The sequence below is a fragment of the Lethenteron reissneri genome, unplaced genomic scaffold, assembly GCF_015708825.2.
Source record: "Lethenteron reissneri isolate LAM-NWPU_2019-01 unplaced genomic scaffold, ASM1570882v1 scaffold_1864, whole genome shotgun sequence".
NCBI lineage: Eukaryota > Metazoa > Chordata > Hyperoartia > Petromyzontiformes > Petromyzontidae > Lethenteron > Lethenteron reissneri.
Genome location: NW_026891624.1, coordinates 1,047,815 through 1,066,891, shown reverse-complemented (window position 1 = coordinate 1,066,891; position 19,077 = coordinate 1,047,815). Strand labels below are relative to the sequence as shown.

Sequence of the window (19,077 nt, the reverse complement as noted above, 5' to 3'; positions counted from 1 at the left end):
AGTGGACTATCGCGGCGCTTGCGGAGTAGCTCCACGGTCGTGGCACCACAGAACGTCGGCCCCGCGGAATTTATAACAATGACGTCACAAAACACAATTACGTCACGCTGTAATGCAATGACGTAATACCTCTCTCACGTGACTTCCTTAATGCCGTGCATACTCGTGGATACTAAAATGTCCAGGTCGCAGTTGGTAAATTGGTCTACAAATAATAAGCCGTGTATACACCACACCGCAGTTGGCAAATCAGCGGTTGGCGAGGGATTTCTGCATTTATATCGGTTGAAAAAATGTATGAGTTGATGCTGCTGCTGTTGCATTGGCAGTGGTGCGCAAGTAGAAATAACAAACGAAAAAAATCTCAATACGTTCCTTAATAACAACCCTATGTGTATGGTCTTGAAGTAATATATATATAAACTATCAAAATACATTTTTACCAGGTAATGTCCAATGAGCTTTATAGCTTATTTTCAGACGCCACCTGGCCACAAATGATATGTAATAGGGACCATTACCATTCTTCATAGCCCATAAAGATAGAAGCCAGAGATATGAAGTGGATAATAAAAGTTGGAGAATGCACTTCACTACATGGGGCCTAACGAGAATTATACTTTTAAAACATATCTTCTGATGAACCAGTTTAAAAAAATAGGCTTATAAATAGATAACTAATAGTAGCTATTAAGTTCCAGACACACTGTTAAATGACTTTACCGAAAGAACCAAAGAGTATGGATTCCTGCAGTCACGAAAGCTTCAAATCAAGATTAAATAAACTTATTTTGCTTGCCACTAATGAAGCAAAATATCTTAAAGATATTCGCACCATACGTAGCCAACTGTGATAATTGGAGATGCGGGGGAAGGACAAACTAAACACAAAAATGCAGTTCTAAAGTACTGACTCTTCAATCGAGATTATTTCAAAATCCATAGCTTCAGTGGCTTCCTAATATCGGAAAGAAGAGCGTTCCAGACGGCCATAGAAGCGCATTTGAAAGTGCGCGATGCAGTGACCATCTTTGTTGAAAGCCTGCCAAAAGCCCCCTTGTTGATCTGGACGAGATCAACAAGGTAGTGTGGTTCATAGCAAGGTGTTGTGTGGCAGCACTGCCATTTGTTTGCCGTAACGTTTAACAGTAATGCAGCAATTTCAATGCTTACATTTGAAAGGTGAAATGCACGGGTTTGTTTTGCACAGGCCACCAGTGCGTAGTGTCTTCATAACAGTATATTGTGATTCATTGGGTAACTATAGCCTTCTGATTTTGCTTGATTTCTAAAAGAGCTATTTGAGAACACCAGTAAGCGATGACAATTAAATAGCCAATGCACTGCTCGAACAATCCAAGCAGATGATGCACACGCGTTATGTTTTCTGCAAGAGAAACGCCGAGACAGGCTGATGTTCTGCAGGTTTGAACAAAGAAAACGTGCACGTCGTTGCATTGCTTCGATTATTATAACGCGTTATGGAAAACTTGTGTTATAACAAATAATATATAATATAGGGGGTAAATCAGTCCACAATAAGACGTGAGATGCATAACCAGGCCAAACATAGACTGAGGCGCATGGGTAGCATCTAGAAACATGCAGCAGCATCCATATGCGATGCTACGCCGAGCCAGCCATATAGCCGCTTATTTCTACTCGCGCGACTCAGTTCCATTCGCTCAATCGCGTTATATCCAATTTGCATCTGCGTTATAAAAAGTGTTCCTTAATACATTCATCGCGTTATATCCAATTCGCGTTATGAAAACACGCGTTTTAGGGTAACCGACTGTATCTTGCTTCCCTCATTTCGTTGTACACCCCTTCTCGCCCTCTCCACTCACAACCCTAGCTGTCTCTGTCTCTGTTCCCCCTCCTCCTTGTGACCAATCACAATTACATGCTCTCTTGCTTCTGACCTGCCTTACAATGGAAGGAGCTGCCTGTCCCTATGCGTCAAACAATCAGCCAGCAAGACCTTTTTTTCCGAATGCAGCAAGTCCGTGCTTAACGCGGGGGTTGCGTTCCTGAAAATTGCCTCAAGCAAGCGAATTCGCGTTAAGCCAAAGTACATTTTCCAACGAGGAATATTGATGAAGGAGGTGAATGCCGTTACAGACCGTAATTTTACGATTGATTTTATCTGACAGTACACTATATTTTACGTATCTCTTTCTAAATGTGTTGTGTTTATATAGTTTTTTTCCAAAAATACGCTAATCGTCACAGTCGTTCATTTATATTTTAAGCGCGTGAGAGACATATATTATTGGTTCTTTCGGTAAAGTCACGTAGAGAGAAAAAAAACCGTTTTAAAAAAAAAAAATAAAAGCCAAAAAAACCACGACGTTTCGATCGCAACACAAACGGTCTTCATCAGGCGGAGAGCAAAGAGAGGGCAAACCTCCAACTGCAACTGCTTATAAGGGCTTTCAGAGTGAGCAAAGCTGTGCGGCATAAACAGCATGGGCGGGGCAGCCAGCAACAATGTAGGAGCAAAGCACCACAAGAACCAGGAGTCAGAGGTCGCAAACGGGTTTTGATTCCTTACCCGTACCCGGCCGCACCAGGGTCGCAAACGGGTACCCATACCCTACCCGATACCCAGCTACCCGTACCCATTGGCAGGACGATAGTACCAGCAGTGGCTTCACTAGGATTGGTGTCACCCAGTAACTCATGGTGTCACCCCCCATGGATCTCCTTTCGTACCTGACTACACATAATCCTTCGTAATGTTTTTTTTGTACCAATGTTAATTGTAAATCATAATTCCCGTATATCACTGAATGTAATGGCAATAGTAGTGATGTAAACAACTAGCAACATACAAATTACACCTTTAAATTGCAATATCATACGCACAACCTAAATGTATTTACATTTACATAGTTCCATGTGGTTAAATGAAAATTCGGTAAGAAAGCAATATAATTCGAAGTAAAAACGTTAAAGAACTTCATCAAAATTACGTTCATTTTAACATTAAATATTACCGTTACATGAGATATATTAATGGATTAGGTTTGCATGATCAATAATTGCCCAAATAATGTAGAAGTTGTACACAAATGCATATGGAAATATACTCCTAAATGAAATAATGGGGAAGAAGATGAAAACCTGCTCCCGGTCTTCCCTGCTACGTGCGAAAGCACAACAAATATCATCACACCGGCGGCCGAATGTCCGACAAAGGTATTCTGACCTGAAAAACAACAGCACAGAGAGGATTTCACATGATCAGAGCAATGTGAATGTCTGTCAGAGCAACATACGTAAAGAACGACCTGAAGGACACGTTCCAGGTCGTGCCACACACCTCGTCACACTACATCGCCATCAATTACCGCAGCCGAGCCACCCTATCATCCACATAGGCAACTTCAACAGCCACCACACCTTGTGGGGTTATAGCGCCAACGATAGAGCTGGTGAACAACTGATATCATGGGCAGCGGCAGAAGACCAGCACTTGCTCTATGACGCAAAAGACGGCGGTACTTTCAAGTTGGCGAGGTGGAAAAAGTGCTCTACGCCCGATTTATGTTTGTGTCTCGGGACCAGAACGGAAATCCGATGCCGTCGACGAGAACAATCCTAGACGACTTCTAAATATCAAACATAGACCTGTAGTGATCCATATAGATCTTCAAATTCTGCTCTTCCGCTTGCGCTCAAAACCGAGTTGGAATGATACCTCCACGCGCAGTCAACTACCGTCGCTTCGTTGGTCTCATCAAGGCAGTTGCCAAGGCCAACATCGCAAGAGGCTTCAGAAAAGTCTTCACTCCATGTTGGGCTACAGGCAGTGCCTTACCTGTTGGACCAGGTCTACTTCCACCCCCCCCTCCTCCCGTGCCTATTTAGAGCCACAACAGCAGATCATTCTTTCTCACCTGGTGACGGACGCTTGTGTCGCGACCGAAACGTCGTGTTATTTTTATATATTTTTCTACCTACGTGACTTTACCGAAAGAACTAGAGAGTATGGATTCCTGCAGTCACGAGAGCTTCAAATCAAGATTATATTTATGGAATTAAAAAATAAAATACATTAATATTATCCAGTACTCTACATATATGTTATGCATTTATGAGTTACTAATCTTCGTGCGTGTCCTCTGCTGGCCTTCCCGTGTCGTCTGAATCTTTCACAAAACTCCCAAAAACTCCCAAAAAATTCCCATTTAATTTATTATGCCGACCCCGCGATAAATCGAAACTGCAATGGGGAAAGTCGCGATGCAGAAGGATCGACTGTACGTGCATTGCTTGCTGGTTGTACCACAACTGTCGTGTTAGGTCGTGTGGAGATACACGGGAGAGAAGCCGTCTTCCCTGGGCTCCAACACCAAACTGGTGCCCTGGCTACCACAGAACGACTTGCTGGGTACGTCCTGCTTGTGGTGGTGTCATGATTAAGCGGGGAGTGATGGCGCAGTGGTTTGCGCGCTGTGCTGCGAAGCCGGCGGCCCGAGTTCGATTTCCAACATCGGTGACGATTGTTTGAACTGGTCCTGAGCCTCCTCCCCTAGGTCGACTCGGCCTCAAATGAGTACCTGGTGCGGTGTGTAATCATCGACCACTGGGGAGACAACGACAGCCGTGCGTGGTGCTGGCCACCCACCCCATCATGTGCCGTTTCAGCCTTTTTGGGTGCTTGTTAGCAGAACCTGCCCCAACAGTTTGTTAAAGGATATATTGGGGATGTTTGTCATTGGTGTCATGATATTAAAATATGATTCAACTTCCCTAAAACCCTATTATTTCACAGATGCAGTCCTACGTATTGAGTCCAAACCTGGACGTTGTTTGCCCTCCTCTTCCCTTTCGTAATCCTCAAGTACCCTCTTTCTCTATCACTCAATCATTGTACAACATCTGTCAGCTACATCATTCCTTTGTGTCATCGTTTTGTCAGCTATCTATGCCAGGCAACTTGTGTTAAGGTGCTCTATGCATATACAATTAGACTTGATTTTGAAGCTTAAGTATAGCAGTGACAATGGACATTAGCTTTGTCACAATACTCCAATCCCTCCAATGTCCGAAATCCCCCCTTCCTCTGGAGCATCATATATTTTTTGTTTGTTTTATTGCCTTGCAAAAGGTATCTATTTGTCGTCCTAACATCTTAACACTTATTGCCAGAAAGGGTAAAACATATTCCTATATTTATCATGTTTTGTTTATTGCAATTCCCCCGCACCTCCGATTAGCATGGTTGGCTACGTATGGTGCGAAATAAGTTCAACATGCACACGTACATCACATATTTCCCCCTGCAAGCACTCTCCCGCCCCTTCCCTTTCATCTCCATCTACTCTCCTGATCACTCTTCGCTCCAGCAGTCAAAGCTCCTGGTCAATATAAGCTCAACCTCCTCTGCTAGAGCCTGGATCTCCTCTGGCGTCAATCTCCTGTCCCTTTTCAAAGCCAGGCTCAGGATTTCCCTACATGTGACTGATTGACTGCGTCTCTATGTAAAGTAAGTATGATCACTGTTTCTGTACATAATGTTGAGATGTGGTCATAGTTATACGCGATATAAAGCCACAGTGTACTGTGTTAATTTTCCATAATAACGTTATTTTAGTAAGATCGCTCTAATCTAAACGTGTTGTTAAACCCACCACCACCTGATACAGCCAATTAGTAAGGCTTTTCACGTAAACAAAACGTGCCATTTAGTTACTAGTTCAGCACACGCGTGTGTTGGAGAGTAAACCCACAACGTTTACAATTTGAGTAGAACGTTGCATATATGTTGTTGGTTTACTCTCCAACAAACCGATGTGGTGAACCAGTAACTAATTGGCACGTTTCATATACGTGACAAACTTTACTGATGGGCTGTGTTGGGTTTGTGGCAGGTTTAACGACACATTTATGTTCATTCGATCTAACCGAAAAAAAACCTTCATCGTTGATAACATTGGTCGCGAAAGCCCACGTGTTAAACTAACATGAATGACGATTTAAAGCTTTCGTGACTGCAGGGATTCATCTTCTTGGTTCTTTCGGTAAAGTCACGTAGAAGGGAAGTAATAAAATAATAAAAATAAAACATAATAAAACAATTCTCACGACGTTTCGGCTACAACGCAAGCAGCCGTCTTCAGGTGAAGAATGAGACAATGCCAAGCTAGGAGCTTATATATAAGCTGCGTTGGAGGTGGAGGAAAGAGCGCCTTAACAAAAGAATGTGCATGTGAAGAGGAATTTAGCATATTCATGGAAAATGCGTAGGAGGTGGGCGGGGGGGTTTCAAAGTCATATTATGCCCATGCATTATGCAGGATCAACAGCACCAAGGGGGGGGTGCAGGGATTAGCAGTAACAAAGGAAAGGAATGTTAATGATATGTAGCTGCAGTTACTCAACCACCACGTAGAAAACTAAAGTATAAACTACATAAAAAACTAAAGTATAAATAGCATAGCACCATCAGTATACTTACTATACTCTACACTAAGCTGAGTTACTAACAGCAAGTAATACATTACAATTCTACGTCGTAAAAATTATATAATATGCTTCCATCTAAACTTTATTCTATTGCATATATTAAATGTATAAGCTATAGGTTGGTTTACAGCAATACAGTATATAATTTAATGTTGGCAGTATATAGTACGGTATATGCTCGTTGATGCAATAGAATAAAGTTTAGATGGAAGCATATTATATAATTTTTACGACGTAGAATTGTAATGTATTACTTGCTGTTAGTAACTCAGCTTAGTGTAGAGTATAGTAAGTATACTGATGGTGCTATGCTATTTATACTTTAGTTTTTTATGTAGTTTATACTTTAGTTTTCTACGTGGTGGTTGAGTAACTGCAGCTACATATCATTAACATTCCTTTCCTTTGTTACTGCTAATCCCTGCACCCCCCCCTTGGTGCTGTTGATCCTGCATAATGCATGGGCATAATATGACTTTGAAACCCCCCCGCCCACCTCCTACGCATTTTCCATGAATATGCTAAATTCCTCTTCACATGCACATTCTTTTGTTAAGGCGCTCTTTCCTCCACCTCCAACGCAGCTTATATATAAGCTCCTAGCTTGGCATTGTCTCATTCTTCACCTGAAGACGGCTGCTTGCGTTGTAGCCGAAACGTCGTGAGAATTGTTTTATTATGTTTTATTTTTATTATTTTATTACTTCCCTTCTACGTGACTTTACCGAAAGAACCAAGAAGATAACATGAATGACATTTGCACCGTCTCTCCCCTCTTGAGAAGGGGTCTGTTAATCAGGTATTATTGACGCAAGCACTATCTCTTCTGACGTGAATCTGTTCAATTGTGACCGACTTTACAAAGGGGGTTGCTGCAAAAATCTAACATCGAAACAAATCAATTACTTATCATCAGTGTGGTAACGCTAATAGTGAGGCTCCCTTGCTGTGAAAGGCCACCCAAAAACTCGCGCCTTCATCACACACGGCGGGACTAACGGGGTCTACGAGGCCATCTACCACGGCGTCCCGATGCTCGGCTTCCCGCTTTTTGGCGACCAGAAGGACAACCTTTTGAGACTTCACAAGCATGGGGGTGCCATCGTGCTGGACATCAACACGGTCACTGCCCCAGAGATCCGAGACGCACTGGGCTTGGTCATCCATAACAGCAGGTGTGTGTACAAAATACAGGACGTCGTGGGTTCGATGATGACCCTGACGCCTGTTGTATATTTGGAGTTTGCATGTTCTCTCTCCCCATGGTCGCGTGAATTTTTCTCTGGGTCCTCCGTTTTATCCATCAAAATTTAGAATCAATATGCGAACAGAATCTTTGGCTGATATACATTTCAATTTGATAAGGCACTTCGGTCAGCTATCATTTGTGGCCAGGTCGCTTCTGATAAAATAATCTATTTAGCTCAGTGGGCCCTACCTATATGTATAAAATATATGTTTTATGTAAGTTGAACTTTTTTCACACCATATGTAACTCACCGTGCTAATTGGAGTTGGGGGCTAGCCCCGCAACATTGACAGGATGTGCAACGCCATTGCCGATCTACGGAACTAATCCAACCACCGTACTGTAATGCGAGCGTAAACGGCCTCGTGGATATGACGTAACAGGGGGGAGGAGTTGGGTCACGTGGGAAGAAGGGAGAGCTCTTAAGGGCAGGAACCGGAAGGGCCGGGGAGAGAGTGTAAGGATAAAGACAGGAGGAGGCCACGCATGGCAGGAGGTGGAAAGTGGCGTGATCGCCACAGGTCGGGACTCGGCACCGTTGGCCAGCGGTGTCCGGGCACGGGGGAGACGGAGAGCAGTGGTGGTGCTGCAGAGAGAGCAGCCGAGGGGCTGCAGATCGAGGACGGAGAGGCTGAGAGGAAAGCCAGCAGCGGAGCTGCATCGGGAGCCAGCAGCAAAACTGCGGGAGCGACAGCAGCAGAGGGGCTGCCGAGCGGGAGGCGGAGGAGACTCTGAGCGAGGCGCCGTGTGGACAAAGTTGTACGAACCACAATAAAGGACAACGGAGACAGACCCAGTGAAAGAGTCCTTTATTACACTGGTGTCAGAAGTGAAACGGCATGTCAAAACAGCTCAGAAGAAAGAATATCCCCACACCATCATCTGCTACATCTTCCGACGACGACGACCTTCCTCAGGCAGTGGACCTGCCTACAATGGAGGAGGAAATCCCAGCGGGAACGAGTGGTGGGCCGGGAGTGCAAGACGTCGCCGCGTCGGTGGATCCGCCCGCGCTGGAGGACGCTGACCAGCGATGGAGACAGATGGCGGCCCAGCTGGAGACTTTGAATACCTTATTGGCGCAACTGTGCGACCTCGTCATGCCGGCGACGGCGTCGGGGAGGCCCGGGGGTGATCGGCAGACCGCGGCCTTGCCTGCGCCGCCAGCGCCCTCTGCAACGCGGCGCGAGGACGCCATTTTGGGCGTGGCAGGGGAAGAACCGCGGGAAGCCGCCATCTTGCGCCCTCCGTGGTGGGAAGCCGCCATCTTTGACACGTTGCGGTGCGACGCCATCTTAAATATGCCACGCAATGCACCGTCTGCGGAGGACGGCGGAGCGAGGAGCCGCAGCCGTCACTTGACAACAGTTAAAGAATTTTCGATTGGAGGCGATTGGAGTGCATTCGCCTGCAGATTTTTAGCGGTGGTGCGTTCTGCCAGATGGACTGATGCAGAGGCCCTGGAAGTTCTGCCAACTCTTCTCGACGATGAGTCGGTCAGATTTTCCTGTTCCATCAAGGCCGAGAAAAAGAAGACACTGAGAGGGGTTTTGACGAGATGGCGGATGCGTACAAGCCACCGAACGACGCTCACCGACGATTCGTTCAGCGCCAGCGGGCACCCGAAGAGTCGCCACTGGCATACAGGGTGCTGTCTTGGAATTAGCCATGGCCGCATACCCTGAGACGGAGCCTGCCTACTGGAACCCGTGATTTTGGGCAAGATGCTTGAGCTGTCGAGAGATTAGGGGATCCCTATGCCGGTGTGCGGCCATGAGAAGCCGACGTCTCGGGCAGCTGCGAAGTGTTTGGATGCCCAGTTTAATCTGCGCCGTTGGAAGCAGGTGACGGCGTGGACGGGGGGGGGGGGCCATCGTCGAAGGGGGTGCCGTGGGTTGGGATCCCAAGAAGGCGGTGTACGTTCCTGACGGGGGGGCCCGCAGGAATTGACGGCCGCCTCTGTGCAGTGGCCGGCCCGCGGTGGACCGGGGCCGCGATCTGCGCCGCCGATGTGGGAGCGTCGGGATGGGGGGAGTGCGGTGCGTCGTAATGACGTCGAGTGCTTCCGCTGCGGTCGCAAGGGCCATTACACCAGGGACTGCTGGGCCCGTATCCCGGGGCCGCCCCAGCAGGAGGCCTCGACCGCAGACGTGCCGCGGAAGGACCCTCCTGGACAGGCAAGTCGGTGTGCACCAGACACCCGGCAAGGCTTGGCACCTCATTCATCACCGTTGCCGCGCGATCCGGGTGTTGTTAACAACGGGAGGCCACCGACTGGCCCATGTCGCTCGGTAACGCAGTGGCGTAAATTGGCACGGCGGGTTGTCGCGGCCGCTACTGGTTCATCCACTGTGCCGGGATCTATACAGGGGGTTGACGTGCGCATTTTAGTGGATTCCGGTGCGTCCGCGACCATTATATCTGATGTCATTTTCCATCTGTTGGGCATCCCACCGGAGGCTGTGTGCCCGGTTTACGATTCCTGCGTTGCAGCGAATGGGGGAAGTATGGGCATTGTGGGCCAGGTGGACGCCAATATATCCATCGGGGGGGTGTCGGCCTCGGGAATTGTGTTGATCTCGAGGTCCCTTGCGGTTCCGTGTTTGTTGGGAACTGATTTTCTGGCCAAAATGCCCATTCTAATAAGAGTTAATTAAAATTGTATTGAATTACCGGGGGGTCGAAAAAGTACATTTTTGCCGTCGCCCTGGGGGCGACCCGCTCCGGTCTGCCAGGTGCAGGCGCTGTCCGAGGTATCTGTTGACATTCCACCTGGCTCACAGATGCTTATCCCCTTGCGATATCGGAAACCGGTGCCTGGTCAGGAAGGAGAGCCTGGAGTTTTGTTATCGCCGTCCGCAACCATAACGGGCGGATCGGTGCTGGTCGGGGCGCAAACTATTATCCGGCCGGACCAGCAGCCATTTTCGACCGTATCTCTACGGCCGTTTGTTTATTGTGCGCACGGATCATGCGGCTTTACAATATGCTCTGAAGGTAGACCAACCATCTGGCCAGCTGGCACGATGGTGGGACACTCTGCAGGAGTTTTCCTTCCAAATTCAACATCGGAAGGGGGTGCATCACGCGAATGCGGACGCGCTCTCCAGGTTGCCGCAGCGATCCCCTTGCGCTTGACCGTCGGGGACGCATAGGTGTACGCCGATCCAGCAGCCCCTCGGCCTATTGCATTGGTGGTCGAGGTGCCTGAAGCTCCAGTGTGCCCGGGACCAGCCGATGGGATTTTGAACCTTCCACGGGCTGTATGGATTCGTGAACAAATGCTTGACGACTCGTTGGGGACCCTGCGGAGTCGGGCTGCAGAGAGAGGGGGGGCTGGTTTCCGGGGGGACGCCGGGGACCGCTCTCCGCGACGGACTACTGATGTGGAGGGAGGGGTTACAGGATCGCTGGCGTCTTGTTGTACCGGCGTCGTTATGGTACGAATTGATTAGGACTCTGCATTGTGACACCTGGGGGTGCAGAAGACCTTATTGACGTTGCAGCGAGATTACTTTTGGCACGGCATGAAGACGGATGTCGTCGGGCACGTTCGCGCGTGTCCAGAATGTGCCCGGCGGAAGCCGCCTAAACACCCATATGTTCCGCCGATACAGTCTATTCAAGTGTCTCGAGTTAACGAATTGGTGGCGTTGGATATTTTGGGACCCTTCCCGCCATCCGCTAAGGGTAATAAATACTTGCTAGTTGGGGTGGAGTATCTCTCCCGCTGGCCAATGGCCTGGCCCTTGCCCGACCAGTCGGCGGCGTCCATTACGGACGCCTTTCTATTTGGATATGTCATGGACAAGGGGGCACCGGAGAAGCTGCTCACGGATCAGGGCCGGAATTTTTCTTATAAATTGTTGGGGGAGATGTGCGTGGCTCTGGGAACTAAAAAGATCCGGACATCTCCCTACCACCCGCAGACGGATGGCATGGTTGAATGGCTAAATCGGACTCTGTCCGCCATGCTGTGTCACACGGTTAATGAAAAGCAAGCGGACTGGGATTTGCACATCCCTGGGGTACTCTCGGCATACCGGATGACGCCTCACGCGTCCACAGGATATTCTCTGTTTTTTCTCATGTACGGTCGCGAAAACGTGCCGCCAATGGATGTGCAGTTGGGAACAGGAGTGAGAGGACCTATTAAGCCTCTCCCTGATTACATTCAGGACGCCGTTCGCCGCGTCGCTGAGGCGCGGGAGGGGGCCCGCATGGCTATGGCCACAACCCAGGCCCGGAACGAACGGTGCGCTCGACGCTCGAAGGGGAAGTGCCCCTGGAAGGTGGGGGACATGGCTTGGCTGCATTGCCCGCAGGTGCGGGCAGGGACCTTCCCTAAATTACATAAACCATGGCAGGGGCCTGTTAGGCTCATCGAGGTTCCCAACCCGCAGTCCACGCCCGTTCGGTTCGGATCTCGGCGCTGGTACGTCCATACGTCTCGCTTGAAACCATACGTGGCCCCTCGAACGGATGCGTCATCTCCTGATGTTGCCTTGCCGGTGTCTGTTGCTGCCGACGCACCCTTGCCTGTGCCTGTTGACCCTGCAAGAGCGCCTGTCGTGCCTTTTACAAACAAACCGGCCGTGACACTGCAGGAGACAGGGGACTTTGCTCTGGGTGGGCCTACCACGGCTGTGGGGACACCTGGCCTCGCCGCCCCTCCAACCCCACCACAGACACGGTTGCGGGACGCTCCGGACTCTGGTCCTTCGGGGAAACGGGACCTTGGCGTTGGCGGGCCTCCAATAGCGACAGGCGGTTTTGATCCTGTCGCTCCTAAAACCCCGTCACGTTCTCGGTCTGCAGGGGGCCGCCGCTTTTCCGGGACGTGCCGGTGACCCGCACGCGGTCGAAGTCCCTTTCTTTTCGTTGATTAATGTTGTTCTCGTTCTTGTTGTTATTGTTATATTCGTTGCATTCTCCATTGTCCGTTCATGGCGGATGGTTGGTGGTCGCTCGCATTACTTGGTTGTTTCAGCCGAGGACGGCTGGAATTTTCTCCACGGGGGAGGGTGGTGTAATGCGAGCGTAAACGGCCTCGCGGATATGACGTAACAGGGGGGAGGAGTTGGGTCACGTGGAGAGAAGGGAGAGCTCTTAAGGGCAGGAACCGGAAGGACCGGGGAAAGAGTGTAAGGATAAAGACAGGAGGAGGCCACGCAGGGCAGGAGGTGGAAAGTGGCGTGATCGGCACAGGTCGGGACTCGGCACCATTGGCCAGCGGTGTCCGGGCACGGGGGAGACAGAGAGCAGCGGTGGGGCTGCAGAAAGAGCAGCCGAGGGGCAGCAGATCGAAGGCGGAGAGGCTGAGAGGAAAGCCAGCAGCGGAGCTGCATCGGGAGCCAGCAGCAAGACTGCGGGAGCGATGGCAGCAGAGGGGCTGCCGAGCGGGAGGCGGAGGAGACTCTGAGCGAGGCGCCGTGCGGGCAAAGTTGTACGAACCACAATAAAGGACAACGGAGACAGACCCAGTGAAAGAGTCCTTTATTACAGTACTTTAAACCGTGCTGGTTTTCCAATAATTACAATAATGCCATTTGTGATGGTCTGGAGAAGCCTTTATCCAGTTTTTGCCATGCTGAAAATAACGTAACAATTAGGCACCTTCATGCATTTACTTCGGAGGCGTTTTAATGGAGCATTAAAACGTGCAGCAACCAGATTGTTGCACTTTCTAATTCTCTGGTAAAACGTGCATCAATCTGGTTTCCTGAAACAGTTATTATATTAACGTAAGGGAATATCTACATTTTACGCGTTGAGATGTATGGATTCATTTCAAGAGATACCACTACAAAATTACTCTAGATACAAAATATTAAGCTGTTATATCACAACGGCGGTTGTTTCAAATAAAATCTTGCATGGTTCATCAGTTATACTAATATGCATTGTTTCCAGTGTACTGAATGCAGCTTACCTCAGCAATGCCCACTCACCCTGGCGGTCGTGGCCTAAGCTCGGCCACCTTGATAAACAGAACGTACATCCACAGTGTTAGCTTTAACCCATATCTATCCTTAATCGATAGTTCACATTTAAACGATTATCATTTACGAGGGACGTAGTTTTCTCAATCGTGCACTTGCTTATACAAACAAGTTTGGCAAGTCCTCACACTACAACACATTTTTTCTAGAGCGCAGTTCTTCCATTCGGGAACACTTTTCTCACAACGTGGAACGTGCCCTAGTACAACGCGGAATGCACCCAGTTATAACGCGAACACGCCGTAATAACGTGGGACGTGCTAGTTATAACGTGTAAGATGCATATTGCAACACGGAAAAAGTACATACTATCTCGCCAAAACTTATCGTTACATTATTCACGGGGAAATTGTTTTCTTGCCCGTTTTTCGCTGAACGAGGCACTTTTCAGGAACGCGTGAAAGACCATGTTTACACGTACATTATATGAAGCTTTCCAGTGTGAGTATAGCATGCTATTTCGTTTTCAACAATATTGGTAGGGCTCGTGCCAAGCGTGCAAGAAACAAAACATGCAACAGGCCTTAGATAGACGCTTTTCCAAGGGAGGGTGCGCTTCGAGACAGTAGAACTGTGATTATGAGACATCTGTTTATAGAATCAGACTATTTACGTATGCTGGAGGAATCCGATGAGCTATGAAGCTCTTTTTCACAGATGGCCAGTCAGGGTGGATACGAACGTAAGGACAACTAACACAACAAAAGTGAAAAATATAGGGGGGGGGGGGGGGAAGCTAATAACAAAAAAGCATACACATGAAACTAAACTATTTTATATTCTTAGGTTTTTTCGGTAAAGTCACGTAGGTAAAAATTAAAATTAATAAAAGTAAAATAAAATAAAAATAAAAATCACGACGTTTCGATTGCAACACAAGCAATCATCATCAGACATAAATGAAATAGCAACAAAAAATTCTAACCAGAAAAACTATAGACAGACATATAAGCAGACAGATATCACCAAGATACATAGAGAGAGAGTGACACAGGTACAGAGAGGGAGATCGTCTCTGTGGGGTGGCCTTAAATAGGCAGAGGGGGCGGTGGCAGAGAGATGGAGGGGTTAGATAAAAAATATACATGTCAATGAGTGCGGAAAACGCGTAGTAAAGTAAGCAAGTTTGAACATTAGGAGAGAGGGATAAAGAACACACTAAATTAAATAACCTAGCAAAATATCGAAATGTTATGTAATACAACACAGATAGTCGGTCAACACACAATTAACGCATAGCCTGGTCGATTACGTATTTCAAAGATTGCTAAGTTAGAATTTAAGTGTGAAAATTCCAAAGAAAGACAAAACATAAAACAAAAGGAACGGAGACACACAGACAGAGCAGAACATAAGAACGACAAAAAACGAGTGTAGACAGAAAGAGAACACTAAATACACAGGCAGAGAGAGAAAACAAAAACCCAGAGAGAGAGAAAAAGATAAACTTGGAACTTCTCCGTAGAAGTGGTTCAATTCTAGATTTGAAGCTTTCGTGACTGCAAGGATTCTACGTGACTTTACCGAAAAAACCTAAGAATATGAATCCTTGCAGTCACGAAAGCTTCAAATCAAGAATTAAACTATTTTATTTCATCATGTAAAGCCCACTCAACTATTAGATATTTTTTTCAGAAGTGACCTGGCAACAAATGATGCCTCTCCAAAGTGGCTTATCATGTGGAAATGTATAGCAGCCACATAATCTAAAGGCGTGACCACAGAGAGAGAGACACGTAAACTCCAAATATACAACAGGCGTCAGGGTCGGGATTGAATCCCCGACCTCCTGCATACCAGGCGAGGTAGTTAACATCTCGCCACTGGCTTGGGGATCCAAGTGTTAGGTAACCCATTTGATTTATTTTGCCAGTTCAAAAAAAAACCTTTACGGTATAACTTTGGCGCTGCTATGTCTGCTACGCAGGCAACATGGGCCGGCATTAAGTGTTGCCAGATTCCCTTGTCCATACCAGTTACGCCTGATATGGGTAAACATGGAAACTAGCACGTGTTGTGAACGCATACAGATGGAGATTCTGTTCTAGGCTCACTCTCGCATCGCCCCGTGATACTCATCACTGACGCTTCGGCGTCTGGGAAAACACCGGTAGCACTGCATTAATGCATGTTGAACTTATTTCGCACCGTACGTTGCCAACCATGCCACATTGGTAACCGCAATGGCTGGCCATTCCTTTGACGTGACGTCCACAGCTACCAAGAGAGCATTGAGCGCCTCTCCCGCCTCCACCACGACCAGCCCGAGCGACCGATGGACCGCGCGGTTCACGCGCTGGAGTTCGTGATGCGTCACGGCCACGCGCGCCACCTGCGGCCCGCGGCGCATCGACTGGCCTGGTATCAGCTGCACTGCCTGGACGTGGTGGCCTTCCTGAGCGCTGCTGCAGGGCTCGCCGTCGCACTGCCCGTCCTCCTCTGCCGCCTGTGCTGCCACCACAGGAGGGCGACCAAAGTGGCAGCCAAGAAGAGCAAGAAGGAGTGACCGGAGTGTGGACACGGTTTCGCATCTTCGAATCAAACAATAGTTGATGGTTTGATGCTCACGTAACACAGTGAGAATCACAACACCATTGTTATTTTCTCTAACCCATGAGGTGAATATGCTCGTGATTCTAATGAACAAAATTTAGCAGGAGATATATGTTGTGATCGTATCTCTTTGTCACGTTGGAGTGTGTTACCAAACCCTCTTTGTTCGAACACAGACAGCCGGAACGACAGAGCTAAGAGTTAGCAGGGGACCATGTTTACTTCCGTTTTTACAATTACATTGTATGAATCAATCGCACATGTTTCAGAAGAATGCTTATTATTCTCACCCTTCACATCTCAAACTCTTTAAACATAAGGCTACGTAAAGCCCAGACCTGCATGGTGAGCAAAAACCAGTCCACAATAGAGCATATAAGACCAAACTGTTGAACTTTTTATTTTTGTGAATTATGCGCATGCATAAAATAGCTTCTGATGTTCATACAAGTCAGTTCATCAGCCTTGGACCACGTTTATTCACAGAACACGACGCCACGTATGTTTCTTGAATTAATATGTTTTTGTTATAACACAGCGTTGAGCACTTGTGGTGTATGTGTTCATTGCCAAACACGTTTGAGCACTTCTACAGATCTATGAGATTTGGCGCAGTGCAGGCTACTATCTCAGTTGGAAGGCTGCGGTGGAAAAGTAGTTAGGAGGTGTTAACTCCCTCGCCTAGTATACGGGAGGTCGTGGGGTTCGATCCCGACCCTGACGCCTGTGTATTTGGAGTTTGCATGTCTCTCTGTGGTTGCGTGGATTTTACTCAGGGTCCTCCGGTTTTTCCTTCCACGTTTAGAATCAACATCACACGCTTAGAATAATTTGGCTGCTATACATTTACACACGATGATAAGCCACTTTCGTTGAGCCATCATTTGTGATAGCCAGGTTGCTTCTGAAAAAGAGCGCGATAGCTCAGTGGGCCTTACCTAGCAATATAACACGAAATATTGCGTAATAGTTTAGTAAAAAAAAATGTTGAAAAAGTTACATGGCCTTGGAATGTTCAAAAATGTGCACATCATAGGTACTTTTATCTATTTCAGCGCTCACATCTGATGCCTGGGTCATTTTCTCCCCTATTCTTACATTTGTGTGTCGCGCTTCATTCATTACACTCACAATTAACATTTTTGTACATATCAGTTATCCAAATGGTTCACAGCATTGTTAAGTCACTAAATAAATAGGCAGGCAATATGTCACCTTCACTTGTCTTGCCTACCAACCAAAAAATAAAAACGATTTTTGCATCTCATTATCCACACCGTCTTCTGCAACACACAACCGGCGTGTTGAAGTAGTAGTTAATTTGCACATTTCTTCTACGTGACAAACCCTTACTCATTGGCTGTGTCGGGTGTTGGTGGGTTAACGACACATTTACATTCACTCGACCTTACCCCCTCCCAAAAAACGTTACTTTGAATATACTTTCACATACCCACACATACACATGTCATGCATTCATGGCTACGAGTGTTCATTAACACCTCCACTCACTCCCTCCTGCTGCTGGATATACTGGACGTTGTTTTTTTTTGGGCATGAAGCAATCAATCAAACCAATAGGCCTCGGGATTCTTATGGCCGCCCGTTTGATCACATCAATTTAACAACTAAAAGCCAACCACGCGATTAATTTTATTACACATGGGATATTTGATCCGATGAATTACCCCGAGAGCACGGGGATGTATTGAAGTAACAAACAAAAACAGCTGTCTCCAACTGAACATTTTTCCTTAGTAGGCGTACAGTGCAGAAAATCGAAAATCTTACACAAGAACGGGTCCAGGTGCGGCCTGGGGTCGGCAACCAAAATAACAAGAGAGCCATATTTCAGAATTCGTATACCTGTCAACCGTTTATCAGTGCCTACCTTAGGGGCCGTCCATAAATGACGTCACGTACCTAGGGGGGGGGGGGGTGTCAGACATTTGTGACGATGTGTGACGAGGGGGGGGGGAGTTTGAAAAATGTAACGTCACATTCAAATTCGCAACTTTAAATAAATATTGAATTATTATAACAACACTAATTGTTATAACAACACTCCTACAACATCAGAGTGCAGCGCCACATTCAATAGGCACTACAATGACAATAGTTTAAAGCGATTTGAAGCATGTTTTATTTTCAAAATGGAATTATGATTTTTGGGTGGAGGGGGGGGGGCAGAGGTTTGTGACGTCATATTTGAGGGGGGGTCTGACTTTTAGTGACGCCAAGTGACGAGTGAGGGGGGGGGAGTCAAAATCGTCCAAAATCGCCTGACATCATTTATGGACGGTCTCTTATTATATACCAATTCAGACCCGATTGGTCACCCCGTGCCCTTATTAATCTCAACGTTCATCCTACAAAGTCCCATCACAAGTGCAGTGGTGATAACTTTTCGCTGTTCGCAAGCTGTGAGAAAGCGGATTGTAAACAGGGTTTTCTCGCTCGTTCAAACGGTCAGGGTCAAATCGGGTAAGGTGGGATCCAAACGCCAGAATGGGAAGGACCAATCGGCGGGTTCCACAAGGTGGCCGGTGATTGAACAACCCGGCCACGAACTGGTATAAAAGCCAGAGCGCTGAGAGCTCTTGGCCAGTTCTGCTACACAAAGACCGAAGTCGGCCGAAGACATCTAGGACCCTGGACCAAGCCCTCCAGCCCTTATCAGGGCTAGGGCTCAGTGTAACCAGTGGTCATGGAGAGATCCCCTAGGTCCAGCCAGAGGACGCTGGGATAGCAGATAGCAGGGAGATCAGAATACGGGAAGACCGTATGGGTTGACAG

The 19,077-nt window shown here is 47.5% G+C and overlaps 1 protein-coding gene across 1 annotated transcript in view; it reads left to right on the top strand.

Annotated features, from left to right (window-relative positions):
* The window catches only part of LOC133339451 (UDP-glucuronosyltransferase 2A2-like), a 55,813-nt gene extending 38,270 nt beyond the window's left edge, over positions 1-17,543 (top strand). The window contains 3 exon segments of the mRNA XM_061547620.1: positions 4,312-4,399; positions 7,433-7,652; positions 15,946-17,543. Of these exon segments, the coding sequence (XP_061403604.1) occupies positions 4,312-4,399; positions 7,433-7,652; positions 15,946-16,234 (597 nt within the window). The 3' untranslated portion in view covers positions 16,235-17,543.
* The last annotated feature ends 1,534 nt before the right edge of the window (positions 17,544-19,077 follow it).